This window comes from Hordeum vulgare, chromosome 3H, assembly GCF_904849725.1.
Source record: "Hordeum vulgare subsp. vulgare chromosome 3H, MorexV3_pseudomolecules_assembly, whole genome shotgun sequence".
Taxonomy (NCBI): Eukaryota; Viridiplantae; Streptophyta; class Magnoliopsida; order Poales; family Poaceae; genus Hordeum; species Hordeum vulgare.
In genome coordinates this window covers 5,998,196-6,009,940 of record NC_058520.1, presented here as the reverse complement: position 1 = coordinate 6,009,940, position 11,745 = coordinate 5,998,196, and the positions used below count along the sequence as shown (strand labels likewise).

Genomic DNA, 11,745 nt, shown 5'->3' with positions numbered 1-11,745 from the left:
TACAACCCTTTGATTTACATGTAATTCCTGAACTCCGCGTTAAAGCAAAGCATTTACCAAAAAAAAAGGACAATCAGCACACGCGAGGAGGCCACCCTCGCCCGGTCAAAGCTAGTAATGGCATAAGATAAGAGTGAGACGTCCAGTAGGCCGGGTACCCGAACGTCTGCTCACCCTCTTCGACTCTTCACCCTATTACTTTATATCAGGCCCCGCTTCCCACAGCAGATCAGGATTCAGCACAGGCCAGCCCCATCGCCAGAGTCAATCATCCTCCTCGGCTTCCTCTTCCCCAATCCTAACCCCCCAAGCTTTGATCCTGAATAGAAATCCAAAGGCTCCGATGGAAAGCGTTGAATCCTTTTGTGAGAAATACTTCCCCAATTCCTCCTTCGGTGATATCTACTCCCTGGATGAGTTCATCGATCCTTCTAGGACTAGCGACCAGGAGTTGGTATCCAACCTCACCTCAATATCCCATATGAGGAAGGAGGAGATGGAGGTTTACCGGCTGGGCAACCCCGGCGTCGGCCTATCCAAGTTTTACTTCTTTAGGCAGGCGAGGGTGAAGGAGGGGTTTGATACAGAGACCGCCTCGCTGCGTGAGGCGGCGGCGAATAAAATCAGGAAGGCGGCTTACGCGAGTTTCGGGGAGTGGCACAAAGAAACTATGTTCGCGATCCCTAACACCTCCCAAGGTAATTCCCCCAACTCCCCTAAATTCGTGGGGACCAAGACGACGATGGAGTTCAAACCCACGGATGGCACCAACGCCGTTGTTGGCATGACACGGTACAACCTACTTAGGACCATGAAAGATCGACCTGGATTGTATCTGGAGGTAAGAAGCACGCTTACCTTGGGAATTATTGTTTTCTTTATGAAATTATACATGTTTAACTACTCCTTCTCTTGAACTCAAATTATATTTTGACTACTCCTCTTCTATTTCACTGTAGGAGGATCTGTCCTTATGCCACATCTACCCGCTGGAAGGAAAGAACAAGGCCGGCCCGAAGAGGAAGAGGAAAGGAACAGGTAAGTGACCTTCTTATCCTCTTTCTCATGCAAATCTTATACTCTCACTATTGTCAAAAACGCTGTTACATTATAGAACGGAGAAATTCATATATGTTATCGTAATATAAATCGATCATGTCAATTTATATGATGCGCAGACGAGGGCCCTCTCAACACGAAAGACTACATCATCGGTAAGCTGTACTCGCTACAGAGTAACAACACGGTCTTACTTAGACGGATTGATTTCTTCCTTGCGGAGAGCTATTACAAGCACATAATTATTGACATCCCTTCTTTCTTTCATCATTAGATGGTCCGGTTGGCCCGAGAGCAGACCAATGGGACAGCTTCACCAAGATATACACCAAAAATCCGCAACTTATGTACGCGGCATGCAACCACTGCAACACGATGCTGAAGCTATCTAGTAAACGAGGTGCTGCTTCCGGTTGTGGCACCAGCTCCCTCGAGAGTCATAGTGAATCCGCGAAATGCAGAAGCAGCTACCCAACAGCTATTCAACAATTATTGAACATGGTGTAGTTGAGATTCGAGGTACTAGTTTAGTTGAGATTGAGGTACCTCAGTGAGGATTGATTGCTTGTCTGCTAGAATAATCGCTTTATTCGTTTGTGTTTCAGCACAGAACAGTGAATACAAAAGCCAATGTTTTATTCGTTGTTTGGGATTTAGGATCATTTTATTTGTTATTATCTTTGTTCAAAAACTTTCAACGCTAGCAAAAACACAACGGATCCTGTTTTATGTATTTCAGAAACAAAATTCAGAGAGCAACAGTATGCTGCTCCCATTTGTTACCCAGCTGACTTTTCACTGTGAGATCCGAATATGCGATTCCTAATGCTTCCCACTCTGGTTGCCAGCGTGTCGCCTTACTTTCCATTGTCCTGGACACAATTGGGCCATGAGTCCATTAACTTTTTCTGGTGAACGAAAAGATGGAACTATATTTTGTCAGTCACTACTAATCTTGGAAATTCAATGCCCCTCAAAAAATGAAATTTAATGCAAAGTGCTTGTTTAGATTTTTCTATTTGTAAAAGCCAAATTCATTTAAATCAACATCAACAAGATATAAAAGAAGAGAGCGTACACATCTGATGATACCTATGTCCAGATTCAGATCCACCAAATGTCGGTGATGAATTTGTGTGATCCATGAGCTCATCATATTTGACTAATACCATCTACAAAATTACAGTAACACAGCAGTTTGCTGATATATACCAACAGCTAAAAGGTACAAAAGCCAACATGCATATTGATCCTTCAGGTAGTGGTAGTAACTAATGTAAATAATTACCTATTATTTTTAGGTTAAACCATAATGACTCGCATTCAAATCTCTTCCATTTCTATAAGACTACTTTGCAACAAAAAAAATGATATATTTGGATTTTCTTCACTATACAAACAGGCCTGTGGTGTCAAAATTACATAGACATTCATCAGTACTAAAGATTAACAGACGAGGGTTCTTCTCCGGTCTGTGCAATCGCTAGCGGTTCTCTTGCACCTTCAACACAACATAGTATGGAGCACCCTGGCCAATCTTCAGAAGGTTTGGCAAGCAACAACCTACTCTTGCTTCGCCAGCTGCTGCAGCTGACGCTTTTACCGCAACACCTTCAACGTCATCTTGATGGAAATGGTGATCCTGGAACAGAGTCAAAGAACAAATAATTTGTCTCACATTCCCCCATCCGCAGCTGCCTCATCGGCCGCCGCCGCTGCCATCGTTGCCGTCCAAATCCGGCCACCCCATCCCATGGCGTCGCCGGATATATCGGCTCCGGGTACAGGCCTGTGGTATGCTGCTACGTATTTGTGGAGAACAAAGACGGATTTGGGGAATAATGGGAGAAGGAAATGGGAGGTAGACGAAGCAGAGAAGGGAACAGAGAAGGTGACCACTTGATAGAATAAATCCGAGGCACTCCGTTGATCATCCAAGGACCAAGCAATCATAGTCGAAGCCACACAAGCCCTCAGACCTCCACCACATGTTTCCACGCCCCAGAAGTTGGCCACCATCAGCATCACGCTCCTATGTCGTCGTCGCTGAAATCACCGCCGTCTTCTGCACAACCGACTCGTGTCGATCTGTCAGACTGTCTAGTCTAACCCAGCCGAAATCGTCCGACTGCACGACACACTCTAGGCTCGCAAATCATCTTCCGCGAATTTCCATCCATCACATAATAATTCCATCTTAGCCGGCATGACTTCCCGCAACGCCTTCAAACATCTTTTTATGCCTACAATCTTTCACACATGTCTGCCATAACCCAAAGTTTTTAATTCCATCGAACTTCTCCACCTCAAACCTGATATCCGTTAGCGTCCTGGTTCTTTGTACAGCTGACCCTGTGAAAAATTAACCGAGCTTTCCGCGCAATGCCCCGAGTACACGGCTAGCCTCCGCGTACTGATAGCAATTTCCAACCCAAACAACTTCCTGTCTTTACGTGTATAGCTCACTAGCACAACTCCCGAAGCTAGCTAATTACTCTGTCAAATCCTTGCCTTCCCGATGAAACATATTCCTTGCTGAATTTCTTTTCCCTTGATTGATCTGCCTTGTGCATGTCCATGTCGTCGTATACGAGGACCCGGTCCTCTTTTTTTGTTTCCAAAACAAATCTCCGGCTTGCTTCAATTTGTTCTGCACAGCGCACACATCTTGCCTTGTGCACAACGGCTCCCTTGTGCTACGCACACGCACGCCTCCAACTCAACTGCGCCTGCTACTCGGCCTGCTTCCTGGCCCCTCTCGGACGACCATGTGGCCTGTCCGATACTGTAGCGCTGCTGCGCCTGTGGCGTGATCTACCGCCCCCTGCTGGATCGAATCAACTGCTATACGAACTCGTCGAAAGCTTTTCTGATTGCTCTTTTCCAATCTCGTCGAGAACCACGCCGCACCGGGCTGCATCTCAAACTCGATATTTCTGATACCACTTCTTTGAATAAATTCGAGGCACTTCGTCAATCTATCGACACCAAACAATCACACGAGCACGACACCGAGATTTGTTAACGAGGTTCATCGATATGCCTACATCCCCGGGGCCTGACTACGGACGCTCCTCCCTGTGACACCGTCACAATACCGCACGCCGGCCGCCTGGGCGCCGGCACACGCCGTGGGCTCCCCCGTGTGCCTGTGCTATTATGTTGGCTTAGATTACATTGCATGTCTACCCCCGCTATGTATGAGAGGCCTAGGATACAAGTGTCCTGATCCTATCAGGACACGACTCTATATCCTGTCTAAACACAATACTACTCAGAGTCCAACTGTAACTTACCTTATACAATAATATTCGACACAACTCTAACAGAAGGGGTATGTGAAATTCAGAATTCTTTATATCCACCTCGTTTAACCACGCACACACACGCCAACCCTTACAGCTGGGACCGGCAGGACCATACACCGGGAGTCTGGGACTAGCACAGAGCACAGTACCTTCTCCAGGCTCACTGTTTCTCCAACTCTCTTTGTTCCGTGGATCCCACCTCTTCAAGTGTCTCATCGTCTGAGACTCTCAGTCATCCTCACACAGTCCTCGTAAGTCTCTGTGCGCAACATTAGTCAGTGTTGGAGGCGTGAGAGCATTCCCTAATGCCCCGATCCGTAAAATAATCGTTAAAATACGGATTAGATAAAAAATGTTGCTAGATCAGACTCCGCAAACACGTTAAATCCGTTAATTTTTTTGCGGGTACGGTAAAAATTTGCCCTTAAGCTTCAGATTCACGGGATGGGAGGCCGACCCAAGCTCGCCCCTTATCCGCAACGAGATTTGGCGCGACCGAAATTTTCGCGCGACCGTTCCCCGCTCCCCCTCCTCGGCAACCATTACCCCGCCACCACGTGCTCCGGACCATCTTCCCCGCCATTCTTCACCGCCATGGAAGCCTCCCAGTCGGCGGATCTCGTCAACGTGGAGGTCACGCACGCGCAATCCCGTCCGGCGGATCTCGTCGCCGGTCATGTAGCCCCCATCGTCGCCCGAGGCACCGACGCGCCTGTCCGCAAGTGGCAAGGCAACGTTGTCGTGCAGGGCGGCATTCCGACTGGCCCCGCCGGAAAGGAACTCGTGCGGGGCTCCGCCCTGCTGCACGATCTGCTCGGCCTTCGGCGGGGAAGATGAGACGGGTTTCGGGCGTGAAGTGGAAAAAGGTTCCTACGAAAAAGCCCTCGCCCACTCCCTCCGCCCCGGCGAGACGTTCCCCGACGGTGCCTTCTACGGCGCTGCTTCAATCGCAGGCGAGGTGTTCGATGAAAGGGCCAGAAGGTATGCATCTTCCCTCCCTTATTCTTGCTTCGATTTTTCGCCATTGTGGTAGCTCGTGACGTGATGTCACTCAATGTAGCGGTGGTTCGAACAATGTCAAGGCCGAGTTCATAAACTTGTTGGACACCAACATCATCGACATCGATCAAGCCTGGATCGCTGGTTTTGATTACTATGAATTGGAGGGTGGCGTGGATGACCACGGTGGTGAAGATGAAGTGGAGGAGGTAGATGAGCGGACGTATCAGCAATCGCAAGCAAAATAAGCATGAGATCAAAGAACTACATGATCTTGGAAGATCAAATCTTGATCAAGGCTTGGAGTACGGTGTCTATGGATGCTTGCACGAGTGTGTCTCAAACCATCAAGACGTATTAGCAAAGAATCGAAGATCAGTACTTCCAATTCATGGCCAAGTATCCCAATAGGACAACATGGACCTTTCGGTCACTCCAAGGTCATTGGGATGTGATCAAGCCGACTTGTAGCCGTTGGACAACTTGCTTGGAACAAGTTCGCAATGCTCCTCCGAGTGAAACCGTGGAATTCGACTATAAGAGTTCATTTTCACGTCCCAAGTTGTGACATCCTCGGATTGGTGCTACAGTAACTCCTGTAGTCAAGCGACAGTAATCCCACGCTAGTGAAGCCACGTCATCATAAATTCTATTGTGGATCTCGTGTTAGTCGAAAAACCAGTCGAGTTCGAAATTTACGAATAAAGTCGAACGAGAAACGTTTCGTGGTGTTAAGTAAAAATGTCGGGAGAGTTGTTGAAATTCTCTAATATGTTATAAAAACGAATCGGACATTTTTAATTGTATTAAAAGTCCTATATGGTTAGAACAGAAAGATATAAATATATAAGAAAATAATAATGATAGAATGTCAGAAAGTAAAAGAAAGAAAAACAAATGATAAAAAAAAGGCAAACAACCGAACCCCCCCCCCCACTTGGCCCAACTGGGCCTAGTGGCCCAGCCGGCCAGGCCACCCATCAGTCCCGCTAGGAACCCTAGCACTCCCCCTGGCGAGACCCTCGCTCCCCACCCCCTCGCGAGACCCCTCCCTCCCTCGTCAGCCCCCCCCCTGGCCGCCGCCACCCACCTTTCCCATCGCTGGAGGCCCCACCCCCACCGATCCCTCCCCTGCCTGTCGGTTCCCTCCCCACCAAACCCCTCCACACCGAGCCCCCACCCAGCCCACGAGAGGAACCCTCCTCTCACCTCGCAACTCCCTCTCCTCCCCACCAGATCTTCCCCCCATGAGAGGAACCTCTCCTCTCGTTACACCGCTCCCTCCCCACCTCGGCCACCTCCTCGTCCACCCGAAGCCCCTCCCCCATCCCACCGAACCGGCGAGTCCCTCGGCCCTCCACCACGCCGGCCAGCACCTCTCCACCGCCGGCCTCCCTCGCCTCTCCCCTAGAGCCGACCACCACCCCTCCAGATCCGGCGGCCGGGGCCCTCCCCATCCCGTCGGCCGGCCCCTCTCGACCCCAACCCGAGCCCCCACACCTCGGTCGACAATCCCCCGGACCACCATCGGCCGGCCCCTTCACCAACTCCGGCAACCACCACCACCACGGCTCCGGGAGGCCCTCGCCGGCGCGTCACCACCATCACCACCGTCCTCACCGGCATCATCATCACCGCCTCCAGGAACGCCTCCACGCCGTCTCCTCCGCCCCTTCCCGCGAACTCCGGCTTCACCGGCCCCTCCCGTCAACGTCGGTGAGCCCCTCCTCGGGCTCCTCCCACCGTCGCGTTCCCCTCACCGCCCCGGTTCCGTTCCGGCAAACGAGGCTTCGATCCGTCGATGGTAGACTCCGGTAGGAAGGATTGAACATTTGGTTCTTCTATGTGGAGTTAGCAAAGAACCTCTCTGTTATATTTATTAACAGAGAGAGGGAGATGAGAGTTTTGAGAGAAAAAAAAAAACAAATGTTGTATTCCGTATGTATGTGTGTATGTATGTATTTGATACCCATATTTATGTATGTATTTGCGTATATAGGCATGTGGAGAAATACGACATTTGTATGGTTATGTATTTGTGATTAAAAATGTGTTTTTGGCCTAGGGTCACTTACCGGTGGGGCCAATGCACCCGCTGTCTATGACAGGGAGGCCCCACGCGATAGTTAATAAAAATAATAAAAATATATGTTTTTATAAATAAATAAATAGATATAATAATTAATTAATGAGTTAATGAATTAGTTAAATAGATATATTAGTTAAATTAATTAATTAGAATAATGAGAGAATGCCACGTGGGTCCCTCATTAAATTAATCTGATAAATCAATATTTAATCGATATTAAAACTTGTGCCTATGACGCTCGGGACCCACTGGTCAGTTGACCAGTTAATCCAAAGAAGTGAGTGGGAGCACTATAGAATTTCTGATAGGTATATGTGGTTGACATATTGTGGATCAGAAGTAATGTAGAATTTCTGTAAAGCATACAAGGTTGTTTGAAAGAAGTTTTCAAAGGAGTACCTGGATTATGCTACTTGAAGGTTGAGCATCAAAGATCTATGGAGATAGATCGAAAGCGCTTAATAGAAGTTTCAACAAGATACATGCCTTGACAAGTTTTTGAAAGAGTTCAAAATAGACCAGCAAAGAAGGAGTTCTTGGTTGCGTTGTGAGGTGTGAATTTGAGTAAGACTCAAAACCCGACCACGGCATAATAAAGAGAATAGATGAAGGTCGTCTTCTATGCCTTAGCCGTAGAATCTAAAGTATGCCATGCTGTGTACCGCACCTGAAGTGTGCCTTGACTCAAAGTATGTTGAGAGGTACAGAGAGTGATCCATGTTTGAATCACTAGCAGCGGTCAAAATTTATCCTTAGTAACAAATGGACTAAGGAATTTTTCTCGATTATGGAGGTGGTTAAAGAGTTCGTCGTAAAGGGTAACGTCGATGCAAGCTTTGACACTAATCTGAATAACTATGAGTAGTGAAACGGATTCATATAGTAGAGTGGATATTTGGAGCATTTCCGAATAGCACGTAGTAGCAGCATCTATAAGATGACATAAAGATTTGTAAAGAACGCACGGATCTGAAAGTTTCAGAACCGTTGACTAAAACCTCTCTCACAAGCAAGACATGATCAGACCCCATAACTATATGGGTGTTGGATTCGTTGGAATCACATGGTGATGTGAACTAGATTATTGACTCTAGTGCAAGTGGGAGACTGTTGGAAATATGCCCTAGAGGCAATAATAAATTAGTTATTATTATATTTCTTAGTTCATGATAATCGTTTATTATCCATGCTATAATTGTATTGATTGGAAACACAATACTTGTGTGGATACATAGACAAAACACTGTCCCTAGTAAGCCTCTAGTTGACTAGCTCGTTAATCAAAGATGGTCAAGGTTTCCTGGCCATAGGCAAGTGTTGTCACTTGATAACGGGATCACATCATTAGGAGAATCATGTGATGGACTAGACCCAAACTAATAGACGTAGCATGTTGATCGTGTCATTTTGTTGCTACTGTTTTCTGCGTGTCAAGTATTTATTCCTATGACCATGAGATCATATAACTCACTGACACCGGAGGAATGCTTTGTGTGTATCAAACGTCGCAACGTAACTGGGTGACTATAAAGATGCTCTACAGGTATCTCCGAAGGTGTTAGTTGAGTTAGTATGGATCAAGACTGGGATTTGTCACTCCGTGTGAACGGAGAGGTATCTCGGGGCCCACTCGGTAATACAACATCACACACAAGCCTTGCAAGCAATGTAACTTAGTGTAAGTTGCGGGATCTTGTATTACGGAACGAGTAAAGAGACTTGCCAGTAAACGAGATTGAAATAGGTATACGGATACTGACGATCGAATCTCGGGCAAGTAACATACCGAAGGACAAAGGGAATGACATACGGGATTATATGAATCCTTGGCACTGAGGTTCAAACGATAAGATCTTCGTAGAATATGTAGGATCCAATATGGGCATCCAGGTCCCGCTATTGGATATTGACCGAGGAGTCTCTCGGGTCATGTCTACATAGTTCTCGAACCCGCAGGGTCTGCACACTTAAGGTTCGACGTTGTTTTATGCGTATTTGAGTTATATGGTTGGTTACCGAATGTTGTTCGGAGTCCCGGATGAGATCACGGACGTCACGAGGGTTTCCGGAATGGTCCGGAAACGAAGATTGATATATAGGATGACCTCATTTGGTTACCGGAAGGTTTTCGTGCATTACCGGAAAAGTTTCGGGCTCATCGGTAGTGTACCGGGAGTGCCGGGAGGGGTGCCGGGGACCATCGGGAGGGGTGTCACGCCCCAAGGGGTCTCATGGGCTATGGGAAGAGATAAACCAGCCCCTAGTGGGCTGGAATAAGTTCCCACTAAGGCCCATAAGGTTTGAGAAGGAAAAAACACAAGGTGGAAAGAGTTTCCAAGTGGGAAGGTGGAATCCTACTCCAAGTAGGATTGGAGTAGGACTCCTCCACCTCCAATTTCGGCCAAACCTTTAGGTTTTGAGGCTGCCTCCTCCCCTCCCTCCCACCTATATATACGGAGATATTAGGGCTGATTTGAGACGACTTTTCCACGGCAGCCCGACCACATACCTCCATAGTTTTTCCTCTAGATCGCGTTTCTGCGGAGCTCGGGCGGAGCCCTGCTGAGACGAGATCATCACCAACCTCCGGAGCGCCGTCACGCTGCCGGAGAACTCTTCTACCTCTCCGTCTCTCTTGCTGGATCAAGAAGGCCGAGATCATCGTCGAGTTGTACGTGTGCTGAACGCGGAGGTGCCGTCCGTTCGGTACTAGATCGTGGGACTGATCGCGGGATTGTTCGCGGGGCGGATCGAGGGACGTGAGGACGTTCCACTACATCAACCGCGTTCACTAACGCTTCTGCTGTACGATCTACAAGGGTACGTAGATCACTCATCCCCTCTCGTAGATGGACATCACCATGATAGGTCTTCGTGCGCGTAGGAAAATTTTTGTTTCCCTTGCGACGTTCCCCAACAGTGGCATCATGAGCTAGGTTCATGCGTAGATGTCTTCTCGAGTAGAACACAAAAGGTTTTGTGGGCGGTGATGTGCGTTTTGCTGCCCTCCTTAGTCTTTTCTTGATTCCGCGGTATTGTTGGATTGAAGCGGCTTGGACCGACATTACTCGTACGCTTACGAGAGACTGGTTTCATCGTTACGAGTAACCCCCTTTGCTCAAAGATGACTGGCAAGTGACTGTTTCTCCAACTTTAGTTGAATCGGATTTGACCGAGGAGGTCCTTGGATGAGGTTAAATAGCAACTCATATATCTCCGTTGTGGTGTTTGCGTAAGTAAGATGCGATCCTACTAGATACCCTCGGTCACCACGTAAAACATGCAACAACAAAATTAGAGGACGTCTAACTTGTTTTTGCAGGGTATGATTGTGATGTGATATGGCCAACGATGTGATGTGATATATTGGATGTATGAGATGATCATGTTGTAATAGAAATATCGACTTGCACGTCGATGGTACGGCAACCGGCAGGAGCCATAGGGTTGTCTTTATACTAACGTTTGTGCTTGCAGATGCGTTTACTATTTTGCTAGGATGTAGCTTTAGTAGTAATAGCATAAGTAGCACGACAACCCCGATGGCAACACGTTGATGGATGATCATGGTGTGGCGCCGGTGACAAGAAGATCGTGCCGGTGCTTTGGTGATGGAGATCAAGAAGCACGTGATGATGGCCATATCATGTCACTTATGAATTGCATGTGATGTTAATCCTTTTATGCACCTTATTTTGCTTAGAACGACGGTAGCATTATGAGGTGATCTCTCACTAAAATTTCAAGACGAAGTTGTGTTCTCCCCGACTGTGCACCGTTGCGACAGTTCTTCGTTTCGAGACACCACGTGATGATCGGGTGTGATAGACTCAACGTTCACATACAACGGGTGCAAAACAGTTGCACACGCGGAACACTCGGGTTAAGCTTGACGAGCCTAGCATGTGCAGACATGGCCTCGGAACACATGAGACCGAAAGGTCGAGCATGAATCGTATAGTTGATATGATTAGCATAGGGATGCTTACCACTGAAACTATTCTCGACTCACGTGATGATCGGACTTGAGATAGCGGATTTGGATCATGTACCACTCAGATGACTAGAGAGATGTACTTTTTGAGTGGGAGTTCTTAAGTAATATGATTAATTGAACTAATTGTCATGAACATAGTCTAATGGTCTTTGCGAATTACGATGTAGCTTGCGCTATAGCTCTACTGTTTTTATATGTTCCTAGAGAAAATTTAGTTGAAAATTGATAGTAGCAACCTTTGCAGACTGAGTTTGTAAAACCGAGGATTGTCGTCGTTGTTACGCAGAAGGCTT

General features: G+C 47.4%; 1 protein-coding gene across 1 annotated transcript; it reads left to right on the top strand.

Moving 5' to 3' along the window:
- The first annotated feature begins 231 nt into the window (after positions 1 to 231).
- LOC123439171 lies at positions 232 to 1,699 on the top strand. Its single transcript, XM_045115914.1, has 4 exons — positions 232 to 841; positions 960 to 1,038; positions 1,179 to 1,214; positions 1,334 to 1,699. Exons 1-4 carry the CDS (start codon positions 344 to 346, stop codon positions 1,564 to 1,566), a joined length of 846 nt encoding a protein of 281 aa, XP_044971849.1. The 5' UTR covers positions 232 to 343; the 3' UTR covers positions 1,567 to 1,699.
- Positions 1,700 to 11,745: the final 10,046 nt, after the last annotated feature.